This window comes from Salvelinus fontinalis, chromosome 1, assembly GCF_029448725.1.
Source record: "Salvelinus fontinalis isolate EN_2023a chromosome 1, ASM2944872v1, whole genome shotgun sequence".
Classification (NCBI taxonomy): Eukaryota; Metazoa; Chordata; class Actinopteri; order Salmoniformes; family Salmonidae; genus Salvelinus; species Salvelinus fontinalis.
This window is the reverse complement of record NC_074665.1, coordinates 86705298-86732349: the sequence shown is the minus strand read 5'-3', so window position 1 is coordinate 86732349 and position 27052 is coordinate 86705298. Positions and strand designations below refer to the sequence as shown.

The 27052-nt window shown below is 35.2% G+C and overlaps 1 protein-coding gene across 1 annotated transcript; it reads left to right on the top strand.

The window, feature by feature from the left end:
- The first annotated feature begins 19729 nt into the window (after positions 1-19729).
- On the top strand, positions 19730-23149 carry LOC129863155 (homeobox protein SIX3-like). Its single transcript, XM_055935089.1, has 2 exons — positions 19730-20577; positions 22162-23149. The coding sequence occupies exons 1-2, from the start codon at positions 19889-19891 to the stop codon at positions 22352-22354; spliced, it is 882 nt and encodes a 293-aa protein (XP_055791064.1). The 5' UTR covers positions 19730-19888; the 3' UTR covers positions 22355-23149.
- The last annotated feature ends 3903 nt before the right edge of the window (positions 23150-27052 follow it).

Genomic DNA, 27052 nt, shown 5'->3' with positions numbered 1-27052 from the left:
TAAAACTATACTTTCACATAAACCTAACAAAGACCCTGTATAAAACTATACTTTCACATAAACCTATCAAAGACCCTGTATAAAACTATACTTTCACATAAACCTATCAAAGACCCCTGTATAAAACTATACTTTCACATAAACCTAACAAAGACCCCTGTATAAAACTATACTTTCACATAAACCTAACAAAGACCCCTGTATAAAACTATACTTTCACATAAACCTAACAAAGACCCTGTATAAAACTATACTTTCACATAAACCTATCAAAGACCCTGTATAAAACTATACTTTCACATAAACCTAACAAAGACCCTGTATAAAACTATACTTTCACATAAACCTAACAAAGACCCCTGTATAAAACTATACTTTCACATAAACCTATCAAAGACCCCTGTATAAAACTATACTTTCACATAAACCTAACAAAGACCCCTGTATAAAACTATACTTTCACATAAACCTATCAAAGACCCTGTATAAAACTATACTTTCACATAAACCTAACAAAGACCCCTGTATAAAACTATACTTTCACATAAACCTAATCAAAGACCCCTGTATAAAACTATACTTTCACATAAACCTAACAAAGACCCCTGTATAAAACTATACTTTCACATAAACCTAACAAAGACCCTGTATAAAACTATACTTTCACATAAACCTAACAAAGACCCTGTATAAAACTATACTTTCACATAAACCTAACAAAGACCCCTGTATAAAACTATACTTTCACATAAACCTAACAAAGACCCTGTATAAAACTATACTTTCACATAAACCTAACAAAGACCCCTGTATAAAACTATACTTTCACATAAACCTAACAAAGACCCTGTATAAAACTATACTTTCACATAAACCTAACAAAGACCCTGTATAAAACTATACTTTCACATAAACCTATCAAAGACCCTGTATAAAACTATACTTTCACATAAACCTATCAAAGACCCCTGTATAAAACTATACTTTCACATAAACCTAACAAAGACCCCTGTATAAAACTATACTTTCACATAAACCTATCAAAGACCCCTGTATAAAACTATACTTTCACATAAACCTAACAAAGACCCTGTATAAAACTATACTTTCACATACACCTACAAAGACCCTGTATAAAACTATACTTTCACATAAACCTAACAAAGACCCTGTATAAAACTATACTTTCACATAAACCTAACAAAGACCCCTGTATAAAACTATACTTTCACATAAACCTATCAAAGACCCCTGTATAAAACTATACTTTCACATAAACCTAACAAAGACCCTGTATAAAACTATACTTTCACATAAACCTAACAAAGACCCTGTATAAAACTATACTTTCACATAAACCTAATAAAGACCCCTGTATAAAACTATACTTTCACATAAACCTATCAAAGACCCTGTATAAAACTATACTTTCACATAAACCTATCAAAGACCCCTGTATAAAACTATACTTTCACATAAACCTAACAAAGACCCCTGTATAAAACTATACTTTCACATAAACCTATCAAAGACCCCTGTATAAAACTATACTTTCACATAAACCTAACAAAGACCTCTGTATAAAACTATACTTTCACATACACCTATCAAAGACCCTGTATAAAACTATACTTTCACATAAACCTAACAAAGACCCTGTATAAAACTATACTTTCACATAAACCTAACAAAGACCCCTGTATAAAACTGTACTTTCACATAAACCTATCAAAGACCCCTGTATAAAACTATACTTTCACATAAACCTAACAAAGACCCCTGTATAAAACTATACTTTCGCATAAACCTAACAAAGACCCCTGTATAAAACTATACTTTCACATAAACCTAATAAAGACCCCTGTATAAAACTATACTTTCACATAAACCTAACAAAGACCCTGTATAAAACTATACTTTCACATAAACCTAACAAAGACCCCTGTATAAAACTATGCTTTCACATAAACCTAACAAAGACCCTGTATAAAAATATACTTTCACATAAACCTATCAAAGACCCTGTATAAAACTATACTTTCACATAAACCTATAAAAGACCCCTGTATAAAACTATACTTTCACATAAACCTATCAAAGACCCTGTATAAAACTATACTTTCACATAAACCTAATAAAGACCCCTGTATAAAACTATACTTTCACATAAACCTATCAAAGACCCTGTATAAAACTATACTTTCACATAAACCTATCAAAGACCCCTGTATAAAACTATACTTTCACATAAACCTAACAAAGACCCCTGTATAAAACTATACTTTCACATAAACCTATCAAAGACCCCTGTATAAAACTATACTTTAACATAAACCTAACAAAGACCTCTGTATAAAACTATACTTTCACATACACCTATCAAAGACCCTGTATAAAACTATAATTTCACATAAACCTAACAAAGACCCTGTATAAAACTATAATTTCACATAAACCTAACAAAGACCCCTGTATAAAACTGTACTTTCACATAAACCTATCAAAGACCCCTGTATAAAACTATACTTTCACATAAACCTAACAAAGACCCCTGTATAAAACTATACTTTCGCATAAACCTAACAAAGACCCCTGTATAAAACTATACTTTCACATAAACCTAATAAAGACCCCTGTATAAAACTATACTTTCACATAAACCTAACAAAGACCCTGTAAAAAACTATACTTTCACATAAACCTAACAAAGACCCCTGTATAAAACTATACTTTCACATAAACCTAACAAAGACCCCTGTATAAAACTATACTTTCACATAAACCTAATATAGACCCCTGTATAAAACTATACTTTCAAATAAACCTAACAAAGACCCTGTATAAAACTATACTTTCACATAAACCTAACAAAGACCCTGTATAAAACTATACTTTCACATAAACCTATCAAAGACCCTGTATAAAACTATACTTTCACATAAACCTATCAAAGACCCTGTATAAAACTATACTTTCACATAAACCTAACAAAGACCCTGTATAAAACTATACCTTCACATAAACCTAACAAAGACCCTGTATAAAACTATACTTTCACATAAACCTAACAAAGACCCTGTATAAAACTATACTTTCACATAAACCTAACAAAGACCCCTGTATAAAACTATACTTTCACATAAACCTTTTAAAGACCCTGTATAAAACTATACTTTCACATAAACCTATCAAAGACCCCTGTATAAAACTATACTTTCACATAAACCTAACAAAGACCCCTGTATAAAACTATACTTTCACATAAACCTATCAAAGACCCCTGTATAAAACTATACTTTCACATAAACCTAACAAAGACCCCTGTATAAAACTATACTTTCACATAAACCTAACAAAGACCCCTGTATAAAACTATACTTTCACATAAACCTATCAAAGACCCCTGTATAAAACTATACTTTCACATAAACCTAACAAAGACCCCTGTATAAAACTATACTTTCACATAAACCTAACAAAGACCCTGTATAAAACTATACTTTCACATAAACCTAACAAAGACCCCTGTATAAAACTATACTTTCACATAAACCTAACAAAGACCCTGTATAAAACTATACTTTCACATAAACCTAACAAAGACCCTGTATAAAACTATACTTTCACATAAACCTATCAAAGAACCTGTATAAAACTATACTTTCACATAAACCTATCAAAGACCCTGTATAAAACTATACTTTCACATAAACCTAACAAAGACCCTGTATAAAACTATACCTTCACATAAACCTAACAAAGACCCTGTATAAAACTATACTTTCACATAAACCTATCAAAGACCCTGTATAAAACTATACTTTCATATAAACCTAACAAAGACCCCTCTATAAAACTATACTTTCACATAAACCTAATAAAGACCCCTGTATAAAACTATACTTTCACATAAACCTAACAAAGACCCCTGTATAAAACTATACTTTCACATAAACCTAACAAAGACCCTGTATAAAACTATACTTTCACATAAACCTAACAAAGACCCTGTATAAAACTATACTTTCACATAAACCTAACAAAGACCCCTTATAAAACTATACTTTCACATAAACCTAACAAAGACCCTGTATAAAACTATACTTTCACATAAACCTAACAAAGACCCCTTATAAAACTATACTTTCACATAAACCTAACAAAGACCCTGTATAAAACTATACTTTCACATAAACCTAACAAAGACCCTGTATAAAACTATACTTTCACATAAACCTAACAAAGACCCCTGTATAAAACTATACTTTCACATAAACCTAACAAAGACCCTGTATAAAACTATACTTTCACATAAACCTAACAAAGACCCTGTATAAAACTATACTTTCACATAAACCTAACAAAGACCCCTGTATAAAACTATACTTTCACATAAACCTGTCAAAGACCCTGTATAAAACTATACTTTCACATAAACCTATCAAAGACCCCTGTATAAAACTATACTTTCACATAAACCTAACAAAGACCCCTGTATAAAACTATACTTTCACATAAACCTATCAAAGACCCCTGTATAAAACTATACTTTCACATAAACCTAACAAAGACCTCTGTATAAAACTATACTTTCACATACACCTATCAAAGACCCTGTATAAAACTATACTTTCACATAAACCTATCAAAGACCCCTGTATAAAACTATACTTTCACATAAACCTAACAAAGACCCCTGTATAAAACTATACTTTCACATAAACCTATCAAAGACCCCTGTATAAAACTATACTTTCACATAAACCTAACAAAGACCTCTGTATAAAACTATACTTTCACATACACCTATCAAAGACCCTGTATAAAACTATACTTTCACATAAACCTAACAAAGACCCTGTATAAAACTATACTTTCACATAAACCTAACAAAGACCCCTGTATAAAACTGTACTTTCACATAAACCTATCAAAGACCCCCGTATAAAACTATACTTTCACATAAACCTAACAAAGACCCCTGTATAAAACTATACCTTCACATAAACCTATCAAAGACCCCTGTATAAAACTATACTTTCACATAAACCTAACAAAGACCCCTGTATAAAACTATACTTTCACATACACCTATCAAAGACCCTGTATAAAACTATACTTTCACATAAACCTAACAAAGACCCCTGTATAAAACTATACTTTCACTTAAACCTAATAAAGACCCCTGTATAAAACTATACTTTCACATAAACCTAACAAAGACCCTGTATAAAACTATACTTTCACATAAACCTAACAAAGACCCCTGTATAAAACTATACTTTCACATAAACCTAACAAAGACCCCTGTATAAAACTATACTTTCACATAAACCTAACAAAGACCCCTGTATAAAACTATACTTTCACATAAACCTAACAAAGACCCTGTATAAAACTATACTTTCACATAAACCTAACAAAGACCCTGTATAAAACTATACTTTCACATAAACCTATCAAAGACCCTGTATAAAACTATACTTTCACATAAACCTATCAAAGACCCTGTATAAAACTATACTTTCACATAAACCTAACAAAGACCCTGTATAAAACTATACCTTCACATAAACCTAACAAAGACCCTGTATAAAACTATACTTTCACATAAACCTAACAAAGACCCTGTATAAAACTATACTTTCACATAAACCTAACAAAGACCCCTGTATAAAACTATACTTTCACATAAACCTATAAAGACCCTGTATAAAACTATACTTTCACATAAACCTATCAAAGACCCCTGTATAAAACTATACTTTCACATAAACCTAACAAAGACCCCTGTATAAAACTATACTTTCACATAAACCTATCAAAGACCCCTGTATAAAACTATACTTTCACATAAACCTAACAAAGACCCCTGTATAAAACTATACTTTCACATAAACCTAACAAAGACCCTGTATAAAACTATACTTTCACATAAACCTAACAAAGACCCTGTATAAAACTATACTTTCACATAAACCTAACAAAGACCCTGTATAAAACTATACTTTCACATAAACCTAACAAAGACCCCTGTATAAAACTATACTTTCACATAAACCTAACAAAGACCCTGTATAAAACTATACTTTCACATAAACCTATCAAAGACCCCTGTATAAAACTATACTTTCACATAAACCTAACAAAGACCCCTGTATAAAACTATACTTTCACATAAACCTATCAAAGACCCCTGTATAAAACTATACTTTCACATAAACCTAACAAAGACCCCTGTATAAAACTATACTTTCACATAAACCTATCAAAGACCCCTGTATAAAACTATACTTTCACATAAACCTAACAAAGACCCCTGTATAAAACTATACTTTCACATAAACCTAACAAAGACCCTGTATAAAACTATACTTTCACATAAACCTAACAAAGACCCTGTATAAAACTATACTTTCACATAAACCTAACAAAGACCCCTGTATAAAACTATATTTCACATAAACCTAACAAAGACCCTGTATAAAACTATACTTTCACATAAACCTAACAAAGACCCTGTATAAAACTATACTTTCACATAAACCTATCAAAGACCCTGTATAAAACTATACTTTCACATAAACCAATCAAAGACCCTGTATAAAACTATACTTTCACATAAACCTAACAAAGACCCTGTATAAAACTATACTTTCACATAAACCTAACAAAGACCCTGTATAAAACTATACTTTCACATAAACCTAACAAAGACCCCTGTATAAAACTATACTTTCACATAAGCCTAACAAAGACCCCTGTATAAAACTATACTTTCACATAAACCTATCAAAGACCCTGTATAAAACTATACTTTCACATAAACCTATCAAAGACCCTGTATAAAACTATACTTTCACATAAACCTATCAAAGACCCCTGTATAAAACTATACTTTCACATAAACCTAACAAAGACCCCTGTATAAAACTATACTTTCACATAAACCTAACAAAGACCCCTGTATAAAACTATACTTTCACATAAACCTAACAAAGACCCTGTATAAAACTATACTTTCACATAAACCTAACAAAGACCCTGTATAAAACTATACTTTCACATAAACCTAACAAAGACCCTGTATAAAACTATACTTTCACATAAACCTAACAAAGACCCTGTATAAAACTATACTTTCACATAAACCTAACAAAGACCCTGTATAAAACTATACTTTCACATAAACCTAACAAAGACCCTGTATAAAACTATACTTTCACATAAACCTAACAAAGACCCCTGTATAAAACTATACTTTCACATAAACCTTTTAAAGACCCTGTATAAAACTATACTTTCACATAAACCTATCAAAGACCCCTGTATAAAACTATACTTTCACATAAACCTAACAAAGACCCCTGTATAAAACTATACTTTCACATAAACCTATCAAAGACCCCTGTATAAAACTATACTTTCACATAAACCTAACAAAGACCCCTGTATAAAACTATACTTTCACATAAACCTAACAAAGACCCCTGTATAAAACTATACTTTCACATAAACCTATCAAAGACCCCTGTATAAAACTATACTTTCACATAAACCTAACAAAGACCCCTGTATAAAACTATACTTTCACATAAACCTAACAAAGACCCTGTATAAAACTATACTTTCACATAAACCTAACAAAGACCCCTGTATAAAACTATACTTTCACATAAACCTAACAAAGACCCTGTATAAAACTATACTTTCACATAAACCTAACAAAGACCCTGTATAAAACTATACTTTCACATAAACCTATCAAAGAACCTGTATAAAACTATACTTTCACATAAACCTATCAAAGACCCTGTATAAAACTATACTTTCACATAAACCTAACAAAGACCCTGTATAAAACTATACCTTCACATAAACCTAACAAAGACCCTGTATAAAACTATACTTTCACATAAACCTATCAAAGACCCTGTATAAAACTATACTTTCATATAAACCTAACAAAGACCCCTCTATAAAACTATACTTTCACATAAACCTAATAAAGACCCCTGTATAAAACTATACTTTCACATAAACCTAACAAAGACCCCTGTATAAAACTATACTTTCACATAAACCTAACAAAGACCCTGTATAAAACTATACTTTCACATAAACCTAACAAAGACCCTGTATAAAACTATACTTTCACATAAACCTAACAAAGACCCCTTATAAAACTATACTTTCACATAAACCTAACAAAGACCCTGTATAAAACTATACTTTCACATAAACCTAACAAAGACCCCTTATAAAACTATACTTTCACATAAACCTAACAAAGACCCTGTATAAAACTATACTTTCACATAAACCTAACAAAGACCCTGTATAAAACTATACTTTCACATAAACCTAACAAAGACCCCTGTATAAAACTATACTTTCACATAAACCTAACAAAGACCCTGTATAAAACTATACTTTCACATAAACCTAACAAAGACCCTGTATAAAACTATACTTTCACATAAACCTAACAAAGACCCCTGTATAAAACTATACTTTCACATAAACCTATCAAAGACCCTGTATAAAACTATACTTTCACATAAACCTATCAAAGACCCCTGTATAAAACTATACTTTCACATAAACCTAACAAAGACCCCTGTATAAAACTATACTTTCACATAAACCTAACAAAGACCCCTTATAAAACTATACTTTCACATAAACCTAACAAAGACCCTGTATAAAACTATACTTTCACATAAACCTAACAAAGACCCTGTATAAAACTATACTTTCACATAAACCTAACAAAGACCCCTGTATAAAACTATACTTTCACATAAACCTAACAAAGACCCTGTATAAAACTATACTTTCACATAAACCTAACAAAGACCCTGTATAAAACTATACTTTCACATAAACCTAACAAAGACCCCTGTATAAAACTATACTTTCACATAAACCTATCAAAGACCCTGTATAAAACTATACTTTCACATAAACCTATCAAAGACCCCTGTATAAAACTATACTTTCACATAAACCTAACAAAGACCCCTGTATAAAACTATACTTTCACATAAACCTATCAAAGACCCCTGTATAAAACTATACTTTCACATAAACCTAACAAAGACCTCTGTATAAAACTATACTTTCACATACACCTATCAAAGACCCTGTATAAAACTATACTTTCACATAAACCTATCAAAGACCCCTGTATAAAACTATACTTTCACATAAACCTAACAAAGACCCCTGTATAAAACTATACTTTCACATAAACCTATCAAAGACCCCTGTATAAAACTATACTTTCACATAAACCTAACAAAGACCTCTGTATAAAACTATACTTTCACATACACCTATCAAAGACCCTGTATAAAACTATACTTTCACATAAACCTAACAAAGACCCTGTATAAAACTATACTTTCACATAAACCTAACAAAGACCCCTGTATAAAACTGTACTTTCACATAAACCTAACAAAGACCTCTGTATAAAACTATACTTTCACATACACCTATCAAAGACCCTGTATAAAACTATACTTTCACATAAACCTAACAAAGACCCTGTATAAAACTATACTTTCACATAAACCTAACAAAGACCCCTGTATAAAACTATACTTTCACATAAACCTATCAAAGACCCCTGTATAAAACTATACTTTCACATAAACCTAACAAAGACCCCTGTATAAAACTATACTTTCACATAAACCTAACAAAGACCCCTGTATAAAACTATACTTTCACTTAAACCTAATAAAGACCCCTGTATAAAACTATACTTTCACATAAACCTAACAAAGACCCTGTATAAAACTATACTTTCACATAAACCTAACAAAGACCCCTGTATAAAACTATACTTTCACATAAACCTAACAAAGACCCCTGTATAAAACTATACTTTCACATAAACCTAATATAGACCCCTTTATAAAACTATACTTTCACATAAACCTAACAAAGACCCTGTATAAAACTATACTTTCACATAAACCTAACAAAGACCCTGTATAAAACTATACTTTCACATAAACCTATCAAAGACCCTGTATAAAACTATACTTTCACATAAACCTATCAAAGACCCTGTATAAAACTATACTTTCACATAAACCTAACAAAGACCCTGTATAAAACTATACCTTCACATAAACCTAACAAAGACCCTGTATAAAACTATACTTTCACATAAACCTAACAAAGACCCTGTATAAAACTATACTTTCACATAAACCTAACAAAGACCCCTGTATAAAACTATACTTTTACATAAACCTTTTAAAGACTCTGTATAAAACTATACTTTCACATAAACCTATCAAAGACCCCTGTATAAAACTATACTTTCACATAAACCTAACAAAGACCCCTGTATAAAACTATACTTTCACATAAACCTATCAAAGACCCCTGTATAAAACTATACTTTCACAAAAACCTATCAAAGACCCTGTATAAAACTATACTTTCACATAAACCTATCAAAGACCCCTGTATAAAACTATACTTTCACATAAACCTAACAAAGACCCCTGTATAAAACTATACTTTCACATAAACCTATCAAAGACCCCTGTATAAAACTATACTTTCACATAAACCTAACAAAGACCTCTGTATAAAACTATACTTTCACATACACCTATCAAAGACCCTGTATAAAACTATACTTTCACATAAAACTAACAAAGACCCTGTATAAAACTATACTTTCACATAAACCTAACAAAGACCCCTGTATAAAACTGTACTTTCACATAAACCTATCAAAGACCCCTGTATAAAACTATACTTTCACATAAACCTAACAAAGACCCCTGTATAAAACTATACTTTCGCATAAACCTAACAAAGACCCCTGTATAAAACTATACTTTCACTTAAACCTAATAAAGACCCCTGTATAAAACTATACTTTCACATAAACCTAACAAAGACCCTGTATAAAACTATACTTTCACATAAACCTAACAAAGACCCCTGTATAAAACTATACTTTCACATAAACCTAACAAAGACCCCTGTATAAAACTATACTTTCACATAAACCTAATATAGACCCCTTTATAAAACTATACTTTCACATAAACCTAACAAAGACCCTGTATAAAACTATACTTTCACATAAACCTAACAAAGACCCTGTATAAAACTATACTTTCACATAAACCTATCAAAGACCCTGTATAAAACTATACTTTCACATAAACCTATCAAAGACCCTGTATAAAACTATACTTTCACATAAACCTAACAAAGACCCTGTATAAAACTATACCTTCACATAAACCTAACAAAGACCCCTGTATAAAACTATACTTTCACATAAGCCTAACAAAGACCCCTGTATAAAACTATACTTTCACATAAACCTATCAAAGACCCTGTATAAAACTATACTTTCACATAAACCTATCAAAGACCCTGTATAAAACTATACTTTCACATAAACCTATCAAAGACCCCTGTATAAAACTATACTTTCACATAAACCTAACAAAGACGCCTGTATAAAACTATACTTTCACATAAACCTAACAAAGACCCCTGTATAAAACTATACTTTCACATAAACCTTACAAAGACCCTGTATAAAACTATACTTTCACATAAACCTAACAAAGACCCTGTATAAAACTATACTTTCACATAAACCTAACAAAGACCCTGTATAAAACTATACTTTCACATATACCTAACAAAGACTTCTGTATAAAGCTATACTTTCACATAAACCTAACAAAGACCCTGTATAAAACTATACTTTCACATAAACCTAACAAAGACCCTGTATAAAACTATACTTTCACATAAACCTAACAAAGACCCTGTATAAAACTATACTTTCACATAAACCTAACAAAGACCCTGTATAAAACTATACTTTCACATAAACCTAACAAAGACCCTGTATAAAACTATACTTTCACATAAACCTAACAAAGACCCTGTATAAAACTATACTTTCACATAAACCTAACAAAGACCCTGTATAAAACTATACTTTCACATAAACCTAACAAAGACCCCTGTATAAAACTATACTTTTACATAAACCTTTTAAAGACTCTGTATAAAACTATACTTTCACATAAACCTATCAAAGACCCCTGTATAAAACTATACTTTCACATAAACCTAACAAAGACCCCTGTATAAAACTATACTTTCACATAAACCTATCAAAGACCCCTGTATAAAACTATACTTTCACATAAACCTAACAAAGACCCCTGTATAAAACTATACTTTCACATAAACCTTACAAAGACCCTGTATAAAACTATACTTTCACATAAACCTAACAAAGACCCTGTATAAAACTATACTTTCACATAAACCTAACAAAGACCCTGTATAAAACTATACTTTCACATAAACCTAACAAAGACCTCTGTATAAAGCTATACTTTCACATAAACCTAACAAAGACCCTGTATAAAACTATACTTTCACATAAACCTATCAAAGACCCCTGTATAAAACTATACTTTCACATAAACCTAACAAAGACCCCTGTATAAAACTATACTTTCACATAAACCTATCAAAGACCCCTGTATAAAACTATACTTTCACATAAACCTAACAAAGACCCCTGTATAAAACTATACTTTCACATAAACCTATCAAAGACCCCTGTATAAAACTATACTTTCACACAAAACCTAACAAAGACCCCTGTATAAAACTATACTTTCACATAAACCTAACAAAGACCCTGTATAAAACTATACTTTCACATAAACCTAACAAAGACCCTGTATAAAACTATACTTTCACATAAACCTAACAAAGACCCCTGTATAAAACTATATTTCACATAAACCTAACAAAGACCCTGTATAAAACTATACTTTCACATAAACCTAACAAAGACCCTGTATAAAACTATACTTTCACATAAACCTATCAAAGACCCTGTATAAAACTATACTTTCACATAAACCAATCAAAGACCCTTTTTAAAACTATACTTTCACATAAACCTAACAAAGACCCTGTATAAAACTATACTTTCACATAAACCTAACAAAGACCCTGTATAAAACTATACTTTCACATAAACCTAACAAAGACCCCTGTATAAAACTATACTTTCACATAAGCCTAACAAAGACCCCTGTATAAAACTATACTTTCACATAAACCTATCAAAGACCCTGTATAAAACTATACTTTCACATAAACCTATCAAAGACCCTGTATAAAACTATACTTTCACATAAACCTATCAAAGACCCCTGTATAAAACTATACTTTCACATAAACCTAACAAAGACGCCTGTATAAAACTATACTTTCACATAAACCTAACAAAGACCCCTGTATAAAACTATACTTTCACATAAACCTTACAAAGACCCTGTATAAAACTATACTTTCACATAAACCTAACAAAGACCCTGTATAAAACTATACTTTCACATAAACCTAACAAAGACCCTGTATAAAACTATACTTTCACATATACCTAACAAAGACTTCTGTATAAAGCTATACTTTCACATAAACCTAACAAAGACCCTGTATAAAACTATACTTTCACATAAACCTAACAAAGACCCTGTATAAAACTATACTTTCACATAAACCTAACAAAGACCCTGTATAAAACTATACTTTCACATAAACCTAACAAAGACCCTGTATAAAACTATACTTTCACATAAACCTAACAAAGACCCTGTATAAAACTATACTTTCACATAAACCTAACAAAGACCCTGTATAAAACTATACTTTCACATAAACCTAACAAAGACCCTGTATAAAACTATACTTTCACATAAACCTAACAAAGACCCCTGTATAAAACTATACTTTCACATAAACCTAACAAAGACCCTGTATAAAACTATACTTTCACATAAGCCTAACAAAGACCCTGTATAAAACTATACTTTCACATAAACCTATCAAAGAACCTGTATAAAACTATACTTTCACATAAACCTAACAAAGACCCTGTATAAAACTATACTTTCACATAAACCTATCAAAGACCCCTGTATAAAACTATACTTTCACATAAACCTAACAAAGACCCTGTATAAAACTATACTTTCACATAAACCTAACAAAGACCCCTGTATAAAACTATACTTTCACATAAACCTAACAAAGACCCTGTATAAAACTATACTTTCACATAAACCTAACAAAGACCCTGTATAAAACTATACTTTCACATAAACCTATCAAAGACCCTGTATAAAACTATACTTTCACATAAACCTATCATCGATAAACTTTTGATAAAGTGACTCTCGTGTTTATTTGGTCTAAACCTACATCTCCTTGTCTTTAAAGCATTGTGAGTTATTTCATATTAATTATATTAATTAGTGTATCTGATTATATTAACCCATATGACTCACATAGTCTAACATGACTACATTATGCATGTATTATCTATCAAATGAATAATATTCTAATGTGTCTAACCAGTGAGTTACTTTTGACTCTGAACATGTGAGATGTGTGTGTTTATTTTACTGCTAGTGTTTACTGTGTATGCCTAGATCTGCATAACAACGAGCTACATAAACAAGCTGGTAAGGATGCGTAAAAAAATCTGTGGTTAAATAAATAACTAATATTCTAAATATATAAAGGGATAAATAAACAAATACATAATTTAAACGTTGTTGCCATCCTGCTTGGGATCCTAAAATTCGTTTCGAATCATTTCCTTGAGGAAATGAAAGACTAATTGATTTTTAAGTGGTGCCCTTGTGGGCAGGAATAGTGAGGGGAAGCACATTTGGAAAGGCATTTGAGAAACTACGCTGTTTTACCTAAATTGTGAGGCAATGATTTGTTGTTGATTCGACTTAAAGCACACAGGGGAGCCGGGGGAGAAAGCACACGGACCCGGCCAAGAGAAAGCACACGGACCCGGCCAAGAGAAAGCACACGGACCCGGCCAAGAGAAAGCACACGGACCCGGCCAAGAGAAAGCACAGTGTGGAACTGTTGGAGAGACAAACTGACACGTCAAACCCGATTGACCAAGTAGGCTAATACACGATAGCAGCTTGCGATATTACACGAGGTGATTTATTTCACTCACTCACACTCACACACACTCTCTCTCTCACACACACACACACACACACACACACACACACACACACACACACACACACACACACACACACACACACACACACACACACACACACACACACGCACACACACACACACTTCCCTTTTCTCTTGTTCAATCCAAATGACTCAGAACACGCCTACCAACTGATACACGCATCACGGAGTTCAGTCCAGCGAAATCCCTCCTTAGAGTAACCGGAAGAAAGAGAGCCTACAGTTCCAGCCTCCCGGCTCCATTCACTGAGAAGCTTCCAATGGCTTCATTAGAAGTAACGAGTTGACACAAGGTAAATCTAACATTGAGGCGCTATTCTGTCCGTGCGCGGAGCGCCCTCATTAACTGTCGCTAACAAGCCGTGCAAATACACTGATTGGACAACTCCCGTATAACCCCGCAGACTTAGCAGGATGCCCACTTAATGAGACCACACAAAAAAAGAAAAGGATAAGTTGGGAAAAACTCTTTACAGTCGAACAATTTGGAGTTTGGTGAAAGAGTTAATGTAGCATCGTCCAATAGGTCTGGATGGTTCTAAACTAAATATTAGTCTGCACTGGTTTCAAATGTAGGAACTTTTCGTATTTTGTTTTTAAATAAGCAGATTTCTCGACCCTAAAAACAAATAATCAGAAAACACTATTGTCCAAAAGACCCATAGTCACCTGTCCTGCATGGGTAAACAACCATCTCGTAATGTCCATCTACATTCTCTCTTCTGACCCACTGGTTCTCATTGTTGCTATCTTTGACAAACACTCAATTCCTCCCAGTACCATGTGCCAAGTCAATACTACCCAGGCTGTATCAATGGCCAATAAACAATTTAGTACTGACCAATTTGTAAGTCGCTCTGGATAAGAGCGTCTGCTAAATGACTTAAATGTAAAAATGTAAATGTAATAGCCAATATATATTTTCAGTCTATAAAGGTAGGCTACGTCTGATTCAAGGTGTGTATGTCATAATCATTATAAAAAGACAAACGATATAGGCTACTGAAAGATCAATAACAATAAACGCTCCAGTCCAGAGCTATAAACTACCTTTGGACGCCCAGCAAAGAGGGTTGAAGCCGGTGCTAAGAAAACCAAGAAAGGGGTATTTGCGCCCCATCCCGACAGCGTTACATAGCTGCAACAGCTCTTGTTGTGCAAGACTTGAAGGAGACTGGTGCTCGTTTTCGCTCCATGGAGACAACCACGAAAGCAGCAAACCAAATGCAATCGCATTTTTTCAGATTATCTGACACTAAATTGACACGGCAATATACCTAATCAATCATGTAATTGTTAATGTTTTTCATGCATCTATCGACATTTTATAGGCTAAGACATTTGGGTGAGCTCATCACTATTAGCCTATACCAAGCGTGCGTCTTGCTCAAATCATGGGCTATCCTAAAACGATTCGATTTTAAAAGTAGGTTCAAACAAGCGTTTTATTCAATCAGATTTTTAAAGAATTAATAGTCAACTAAAGAGGCAGAGCCCAGTGTGTGACTAACGAATTTACAGGATCCGGAAAGGATTTCAACCTCCGCCCTTGGACAAACGGATTTTTTCAAGAAATAATACATATATAGTCCGGTCCCTGTAGTTAATCGTTGACAATAACCCGTTTAAAACCTGATTAAAACAAGGACAAATTAAGAAGGGGAAAGGAGGACGAAAAGAAGACGAGAAAAAAAGGCGAAGAAGCAGAAGAAGAGAAGAAATAACTATGCTGACTGATGGATAACGTAGTTTTGTGGTAAATCTGACAAAATGTCACCCTAAAAGTTCGAATGCGTTCTATTGCGAGTTCAGTCAAGAACTTTAAGAGAAACTGTCGCTGCCCACATCAGCATGTGACCAAGACCCTGTCATAAAAACAATCTCAATCTTTGACCATGCAGTGTCAAAATCGTCTATTGAAGTATGTATAGTCTATACATGCGTCAGAAAAACGAAATAATTAAAAAGAGGAAAGTAGCCAATGTACCCGCGCTGCATTCTGTTCAGTCCTTATGCTGAAAAAATATATATATTACGCATGCATTTTGATCAGGGGTGGGAGTAGCAGGTTTTTTCTCGTCATCAATTGAGAAGCCGAGGTTAAGTAGGGAAGAAAATAAAAATGACTGCTTTCTTACCTTTTCATTGAGTGGCTCGGTTCCCCCTCTCAGAATATGACGCAACCTAAGACCTTTGTTTATTTCCCCCCTTGGATCATTGAAAAAATACAGCCTAACTTCCGAAATGTTGAGCTCAGAGTCAACGGGCGCAAATAAATACATCCCCGTTAAGTAATCACGCCGAGTCAAGGTTCATTCATATTTGTGCTGTCAGTTTAGAGTTAGTCCTAACTCATGCCTGTATTGTCACGTCGGGGTTCTGTGGTAAATAAACAAAGATCAAGTTAATGGTTAGTCGGCATTGAATAACGCGTCTCCCGCTGGTTATCATTAAGAGAGGAGTACTAAGAAGCTGGAGGATAAACAGACAATTAGGCCAGGTGAATAAACTTGTATGGAGGTGTTAATGACATGCTTAACGTAAACAAATGTAAGAAGAATGTGATTTACCACTGGCTTTGCAAACCCATTCAGGTTTTACATTTCACCGAAGTGATTTCCGAATTGCCTGCGAGGGCTGCTTACAACTAGGCTCCATCTCCTTAAAAAACATAGCTCTGCGTAATACCTGGAGTCCATGCATATTGATCAGATAAATGTGTAGACCGGGGACACAAGCAACGCAGCTTTAAATATTCCGATTACTTTCCGTTAAGCCCCCTCTTAATATTGGCGGAGCGAGAAGGGGGAGGTTCGTTTTAACACGACCATAGCCAGCATGGAAATAACGCAGGTTACTTCCAGTCCAAGAAGCTTTCCAATTGGACCAATTCAAGTGCCACTTGGAATTACTTCTCCTGAGTTTCGTATGACAAGGGAGCAAACAGATTTGATCCCAAAGACAACCTGCTCTTAAGCTTCCAACATGATCATCACCCCACCCTTATAGCGCGCGCGCACACACACACACACACACACACACACACACACAGACATACTCTCACACACGCACACACGCAGCACAAACACACACACGCACACGCACGAAAACAAAGCAATGGTATAAATATGGTATCTGCATCCACTGGAACAACCTCACAGTAATTGTAATTGGATGTGAATATGATAAACGGAAAACGAAAACGCAGATGTGCATGCTACTTACTCTCCCTTATGCTGGAACCGGTCGTGTAGGAAGATGGCGAGGAATGCAAAAATCTGAGGCTGGAGAAAGAGAAGGAAACGTTTTGAATTCCTGAATGATTTAGAAGGGCGGCATAGGATAATTATGTCAGTTTTATTGAGGTCGGATTAGCCGAAGTCTAGATGTTGTGTTTCACTACGTCTAATGCATGCGCTTATACAATGTGAGCACTGTTCGCTACTGTGAACTCGTAGTTTTAACACCAACTAAGCCATGACAAAATATGAAGCATTAGGCCTACAGGTACTTTTGAAATAAACATGAAAACCACACCGCTATGGCTACTGATGTGGGCTCTAAACCGAATCCAGTGACATATGTGGCTATTAATCATGCCTATAGTTGTGAAAATGAAAGGATGCAATACGCCTAGTTTTCTTTAGGCTATATTGTTTCAGACTAATAATTTTCACCATAATTATACAAATGGTCGCCAAAACTATTAGGCCTACAGCGAAAGAACTGCAAAGACAATACCAGTGGCAAAACGTTCTTATTTGAAATGGTCCAGTTGATCAACATTTAATCATTACAACGCACCGCATCGATATTCATTTAACATGAAAACACTGTTTGGAAAAACGCACACTGGGCAGTGGGCCAGCAGGGTTGCACTGCTGCGTAATACCAAGGGGAGGCCAAGCCCGACTAGAGGGTGAGCCACTGCGAATTACACCCACACCAACGGTCTGCTGTTCTCTGAGCAAAGCAAGCGCCCAGGCTGTGTCACGAAAATATTGACATATCGCCTTTTCCGATTCATCTCCGGAAGTAAGTCAGACAGACATATCAAACGGTAAAAAATGTATTATATTATGTTTTATTCGTTTAAATAACGTTTTTTTTATACGCATTTTGCGCAATATACGCAAACATTTAGACAAAAATCATGGGCCTAAATAATGCCATGGGCCTAAATGATGCCAGCTTTCGTCCCTCACCAAAACATAAAACGGTTCACATGGGGCAAAATGGAAAAACCACCCCAACATAAGGTGTGAATTGACTGTTACAAAAAAGAAAATCAAACGTTTTCCTGCCCGATTGTCGCCACTAAGACCCCCCCCCCCTCCTAAGCATCTCTCCCCACATTTCTTCTTGAGCTTTAACGAGCCTCGTTAAGATCGCAATAATATTCCACCCACTAATTGCTAATTCCATTCAACAAATAGGCGAGCCTTGTCTTATACTTCACTATAGTCGTGCAGTGGGAGGGTGGTGTTGAGATTGGAGTTTCTGATAACCCCCGGTGCTTGCAACAGAAGTGGTGAAAGCCCTAGTCTACGTACTGGCTAATGATTGGCACGCTTGACAGTGATTGGCAGGGCTGCCATGACAACCTCACAACCACACCAAGAAGACCAATAGAAAAGCGAAACAAAATGTTTCAGTGCTACACTCACGGTGGATTTAGAGGGAGATATTATGAGGCTGGTGTCATTAGGCGATAGCTATTGAATCGTACAATCTATACTCGTCTTTTCTTTTTCTTGATAACTGTATTTCTCTCTCAGGTCATTCCATGGTTTTCAGATCCCCTTTAGAGCTTTATCCCTCCCATTTCTTCCTGCCAAACTTCACTGAGCGCCCTGTGCTCTTGGCGAGCAGCACTCCCACCAGGTCTCCAGAAGACTTGTCAATGTTTGCGCTACCGACCCTCAACTTCTCTCCGGAGCAAGTTGCGAGCGTCTGTGAGACGCTGGAGGAAACCGGAGACATTGAACGGCTGGGACGATTCCTATGGTCCCTGCCGGTGGCACCTGGAGCATGCGAGCAGATCAACAAGCATGAGTCCATCCTGCGAGCTCGCGCAGTGGTTGCTTTCCACACGGGGAATTTTCGAGACCTTTATCACATCTTGGAGAACCACAAGTTTACCAAAGACTCCCATGGCAAACTGCAGGCCATGTGGCTGGAGGCACACTACCAGGAGGCCGAGAAGCTGCGCGGTCGCCCCTTAGGACCGGTTGACAAGTACAGGGTACGGAAGAAGTTCCCCCTGCCCAGGACCATCTGGGACGGCGAGCAGAAGACACACTGTTTCAAAGAGAGGACGCGCGGTCTGTTAAGGGAGTGGTACCTTCAGGACCCATATCCAAACCCCAGCAAGAAAAGGGAACTGGCTCAAGCCACTGGACTCACTCCTACACAGGTCGGAAATTGGTTTAAAAACCGGAGGCAAAGAGACAGAGCCGCGGCAGCAAAAAACAGGTCAGTGCGCTGTTCATTTGTCAAAGCATAGGCTACACAGAACCAAATAAGCAAAAATAATGACTTGAAACTGAATGCAAACATACCATGTAAATAGAAAACTTAATCGAAGTAATAAACAAGGTTATAGATGGTTACAAATTAGCAAGTTGGGTGTATGGTTGGAGGTGGGGAGGGAGCACGGCAACATTTTACTTTTTAATCTCATTGGCCTATGTGCATTCAGGGGCTACACTCTTAGAACAAATAGTTACTTGGGGTCTCTATATAGAACCTTTTTTTCAAAGCGTGTACAGAAAAATCGAACTATTATTGCTGTCCAAAAGAATCAAAAATATATTAAAATCCGTAAAAGATGATTCTACGTAAAACACACAACTCTCGACAAATGCGAAAGCGTGTAGGCTAGATTACGCTGATATGCTAGTTTCCCTGATAAACAGAATGAAAACATCAGTGTATGCGTTAGATAACAAAACAGGAAGTACACACAAAGAATATCAGCAGCAATGCAAATCTTGAAGTTGTCCTATTTTCCAGACAAGACAGAAAATAATGATTCATAAGGATGTCTGTTAAACCTGTAATACAGCATGTTGTTGGTATACTACGTTTCTAATTGATTGTTATCTTCTCTCAACAAGTGAACGTTTTGGTCTGAAAACTTGACACCCTGCAGCGTGGTATAGATTTGGACCACAAACAGAAAATAAAACAAAACACCTAGCTCATAGGTTATTGGTTAGTTGTTTACTCAACATAATATAATGTACATGTAGCAGCTGTAAAAGGCCAGTGCAGACTAAGAAACCACACACAAAAATACACTGGGAAAGATGGGATAGTTTTGCAAAATGAATGTGTTCAGTTACCAATTTTTTTTTTTTTCGTGGTGCTTTTTACACATACGAAACGTATACATTAGACCATAGACGTTTGGAAACGATTGATGCATAACATTTGATGTAAGCTGTCAACATAAATACCACATATTAATTCTAAAACTATAGCCTGTTTTGCAGCCATGTTTTCGATTCACAATGTGAGTAGACTATTATTTATTGGCAACGCAATAATTAATGACAATTTGAACTGGATGAAAACAGAAAAGTTGGTGAAGAATAGAAGAACACAGCTACATTTCATCATCTGCGTTTCCTCAGTGATAAAATGGGAGGCCTACATTGTGGATTGATTCATGTAGGATGATTGCAATTATTCCACATTTGACGTGTCAGTAAATCAAAACAATCTGAAAAATGGAGTCTCATTCATTTGGATGTAGGCCTGTAGTCTCTCATTCATTTGGACGTAGGCCTGGATATGACAAAATCAAAGATAAAAAACATTTCTCAAATTGCATTGGCCAAGGTTTAAGTATAACTAACAACCAGCCTCTTATTCTAATATACGCTGTCATATTTCCACATTTTTAGTATTTATTCTGCTTTGTTTTAGACTATTCTTACTCCCATTAGGCTGCATTTGTTAAAGGCATGGCATGGAGTGAATGACAAGCAGGCTGAGCGGTATTTTGCGGAGGGACACTGTATTTAATTGCTATGTTATTTTCCCTTTCTTTAGGCTTCAGCACCAGGGAATTAGACAGAACGGTATGCGGTCCCTTTCAGAATCCGGGTGTACTCCACGCAGCTCGGCCGAATCGCCGTCTACCGCGGCCAGTCCTACTACCAGCATCTCCAGTATGACAGAGCGAGTTGACACTGGAACGTCCATTCTTTCAGTAACATCCAGTGACTCTGAGTGTGACGTATGATATAAAAATATAAATATTTACAGGAAATATGGACCTGAAAAGAAACTATGAAATATCGAGGATGAAAAAAGGACCAATTTATATAAATATATATAAAAAGAACAACAAAAAAACGTATTTTTTAAGCGCTTTCAATGGACCCACCACCACCTGCATGCTGTTTTTTTGTATCTGGGAAAAATACCTTGTTCAATATTTCTACAAGGATCGTCGAGAAGAGGGAATGAATTACCAGAGGGTGTTTATCGCCTTTTCATCTTCGTTTTAGTCCAAGTGATGATGCCGCTCAGCCAAGATGCAATTATGTTTAACTTTATGTTCATCAGACAATCATTTACGTTATAAGCACCTTTGTACTACACTTCTGTCACTGCCTGTGTGGAGTAAATGGTGAAATGTGGAACCGAATCGTTATGACTGTATCAGATTTGTATTTTTATTTCAAGATTTTATATTGAATTATGTATATCTCAAATAATGCGATCATTCCCCCGGTCTGTAATATCCTATATGTGTAGATATGTAAATAATGCGATCATTCTCCCGGTCTGTAATATCCTATATGTGTAGATATGATTGTACATAGTATTGCTCTCCCATCTCCATCTTTTCTATCCTTGTTCACTTTTCTCGACTTGGTGTTCCTACATAAAATATTTGTCAAAATGTAAAAAAGTGCTCTAGACGTTTTGTTAGTTAGTTTTTATACCGAACATGGATAATGACACTAGATAAACGTGTTATCAGTCACAGTTATGCAAAACTATTTCATATAAACATTGGGATATTCTTCAATGACAATTACAGTCGTATATTTCCTAAAGCGCTTATTATTCTTTATTGCGTGTTTATGTTCGTGCATATTTCTAAATCAAAATACAGTATTCCATGTTGTTATATATTCTGCATTAAGTCTCTCTTTTAAGTGAGTGTTCATTGTCCACCATCAATCGTTTATGAGCATATATGTTGAGAAATGGTAATATTATGCCCAGACGAGCGTAATGACTCTGATGCACATGCTGTGGGTCCTTTTACGACACTAGGCGACACATATAGCCTACGTGTCCAAAGCCATAGACTAGATGTTGAACAAAAATCGTTTTGCTCCTGAATATATGCATGTGTTATGGTAAACGTCAACGTCATGTAGGCCTAGCTCTTAAGCAAGAGTCCCGTTTCCCCTTTTGTTTATGGTTGCCAGTGAATACAGAAATTAAGTAAACGCGCCATTAAATGGACTAAGCATGGTGGACTCCTCCCCTGCCTCAATCTCCCATTGTGGGTCGGTGAAAGAGCCTTTCTTTACCCAGGGAAGAGCATTCCCCCCAGAAAAGCTTCCTCCCTGCATTCTATCCTAAATTCAAAACCAATCATAATAACTTGTATATTTACAATTGAACTGACAATAATTATGATGGTAGATTAGAGTTGTTCTTAGACAGAGTTCTGGTTGTTCTCTAAAACTCTTCCAACATGTTTTGTAGCTGCGAAATAATTAGGTTTCAATGCACTGTGAGCACAGGAAGTGTCTTTGAAAGGAGAAAAGTAGTCCAGAGCGAATACTTCTGAGAGTTACACTGCTTTATTCTATGTTGGTGGAATAATGACGAACAGCTCCATTAAACAGGTCAACAGCATGCACTTTTCAGACACTAAACAGAATGCATCTGTATGCATGTAGTGTATCAATTGTATTGGCATTGATATGTCTTTGACACTCTGATATCTTAATGAGCTGCATTCCAAAAAGGCTGGGCAACTTGGATTGAACATATCATATCTTCATCATTATCCTTAGTCCAACCAAAGGACATAAAAGATAGTGACAACAGAATACATTCCGTACATTCCGTGTGTGTGTGTGTGTGTGTGTGTGTGTGTGTGTGTGTGTGTGTGTGTGTGTGTGTGTGTGTGTGTGTGTGTGTGTGTGTGTGTATGTATGTGTGTGTGTGTGTGTGTGTGTGTGTGTGTGTGTGTGTGTGTGTGTGTGTGTGTGTGTGTGTGTGTGTGTGTGTGTGTGTGTGTGTGTGTGTGTGTGTGTGTGTGTGTGTTTTACTGAGAATGTAATTTCAAGTTATCAATGTCGTATTCGGTCCTATCCAAGTGTTGTTTTGACACAATTGTTGCTAAATGAGTTTTCACTGACCATAGCCTACTCATATCGTTTCTCACCGTGAGATGAATACCAAAACTACCCCAAAACAATATTAATCAAAAAGAACTATGCCCTAATGCAAACTAAGTGCTGAAAAACCAATATGATCTGATTCGAGTGCAATCATTGCAAGTTGTGATTGTGATAAATGTGTATTTAAGCCCGTTTTAACTGGTAAATCCATCTGCAGCAGAAAGATAGGTCCTATCACCCGCATGGGTCAGCAGAGACCATAGCTGATCTGTATCACCGCAGCAGCCCCTTCAGACCACATTAGTTTATTGGCGACGACAAGTCCCAGCCATGGTTAAGATTGCATTAATCGGAAACTGAAGATAATTCTTATCAATAAAAAGGATAGGGGGATGAACTATAATGCAGATGTCCGCTATAACAATCATATAGCCTCTATAGAAGTGGTTCATAATTTTTACTGAAGCCGGTCCACACAATAGTACAAATATTTTAAATGGACGTTAAATTAACGTGTTTGTATTTATTCTTACTAAACTTATTCAGAAAATACAACTTTTTTTGTGGTAGCCTAACTAAGATACACTTGAAACAAATAGGTCTATTGACAATTTGGCACATTTTTACATTGCAGGTGGTTGACATTTTGCTCGTGGTATAGGACTATATATAACATATTACATATAACATATATTACCTATAACTATAAGTGGATGAGGTCTGTTGTTTCATCAGGGATCTTTACTGGTGCCGGCTTTCGTTCGTGATCGAATATGTATAATGAGACAAAATAACTTTGCCAGGAGTGGCCGTGTGTGATACTCAGATCCAAATACGAGGCATACAGAAAGTAAACAAAAATTTGAGACAAGTGCAGCAAAAATGGTCGGGCATTTTTTTTTCAATCCCTATCTGTGTGGCTGGTCTATAATGCGTGTGTCAAACAAACAGACGAATGGATTATTTGTGCTATTCCCATAACCTTGCAAGCATAGAAGCAGCCCCAAACTATTTGGACATGTTCTGCATTGAGAAAGGCTTGCACTGCCCTGTTTTTCGCTGATTTAATCGGTTAACTGAACACAACTTTTCTATTCGTGGGTATTCATGCAGCTCTCAAAGAGCAGCAGTTCCCTCTGACCCGGATTCAGCACGTGCAGCAGCGGCGCAGCCTCACAGCGCACAGCGCTCTTGTCAGGACCAGGCCTTTTTGCTAAAAACGCTCCTTCCTTTTCAAGCAGGTTTTGAAAAAGGTAAGCCGTGGAACAAAAACTATTTGTAGCCTATAGTAGTATTGGTTTAGAAAGCTATACTAAGCCATAAAAACACAAGTTCAGTGTTTTTTAAGTGTTTCAGTGACAAAACAATTGTTTATTAGACAAACTTTGATAGTTTAATTTTTTTTTAAATAAAGTTCAGGGTATATACGTGCAATTTGTACACATTTTTCATTGGCTACCCAAAGCATGCATTTGTACACAATATTTCAAGGAATTCGATGCATATTGTTGATTTCAAAGGATAATTTAAAAAAAGTGGATGTTGACCATATAGTTTGGAGAAGAATGTGTGTGTTTTTAGTAAGGGAGAGAAGAACATGAAAAAATGGGTATTTCCATGCAGTTCAAAACTGAAAAGGGAGCAGTCTGATTTGTTCTCAGAATGCCATAAAGAACCTGTCTGATGTTTACATGGCATGTAGGGTGATACACATTATTCCCTTTCTAAGACTACTGGGATTTAAAACTGTAATTCTATTAAAAAGTATTTGAGGGGTCACGAGAGGCTATGATACAGCATCAGTGGTGTATAAACCAGCCGTTTGAACAATCATTTGGAACCATAGGAAGATGGGATCGTACCTCCTCTGATGCTTACTGTTTGAAACTGGTCAGCACGGGGGGAAATGGTTTAATGCTGACAAGTATCATTCCATAACACATTTAAAACAACCACAACATGAAAGAAACCCAACGTTAGCTTGTTCATCCGAAACACACTTCTCTACTGTTCAATGGAGGGGGTGGGGTGCTGGGCATTGCTCTGATCTCGCGCCTTCTGCACACTAGGCCGACAGACCCACGAGCAGCTGACATAGCGCTAGACCTGTGTTTTCAACAGCTATTCTCCACTGATAACAGACAACAAAAACACACCACCAAAGAGAGCAACATGGAGAGAAATAGGACTATAACATTAGTTTGCAAAAACCTGTGGACAATGTTATTTTCATAGTTTAGTATGATTCATTATTTAAAGATGTTTTTATTCTGATGACTAAACATTGCATATCTATGAATTATAAAACAAAATAGGCCTACCAAATTAATCAACTTTTATCTAAATATAAAATATCTTACACACATTTACACATTGCTTTTGGAATACATTTGCTTATTAGCCTCTTGATAGTTATTTTTTAAATGTATTATTATTTCATAGCAGTTTGCATAATGTCCATCAGATTCAGTCTTGCAAAACGACTCCATATTTCCACTTATTTAGACATAGTGGTATAGTCATGTTAAATAAATATCCTGTTCAGTTAGATTTCCAGGCAGAATTGC

Bases quoted from the DNA above. Each gene is read 5' to 3' on its own strand.
- LOC129863155 (XM_055935089.1), top strand. From the start codon at position 19,889: ATGGTTTTCAGATCCCCTTTAGAGCTTTATCCCTCCCATTTCTTCCTG. The intron at 20,578-22,161 runs GTCAGTGCGCTG...CCCTTTCTTTAG, and splicing joins GCCGCGGCAGCAAAAAACAG to GCTTCAGCACCAGGGAATTA.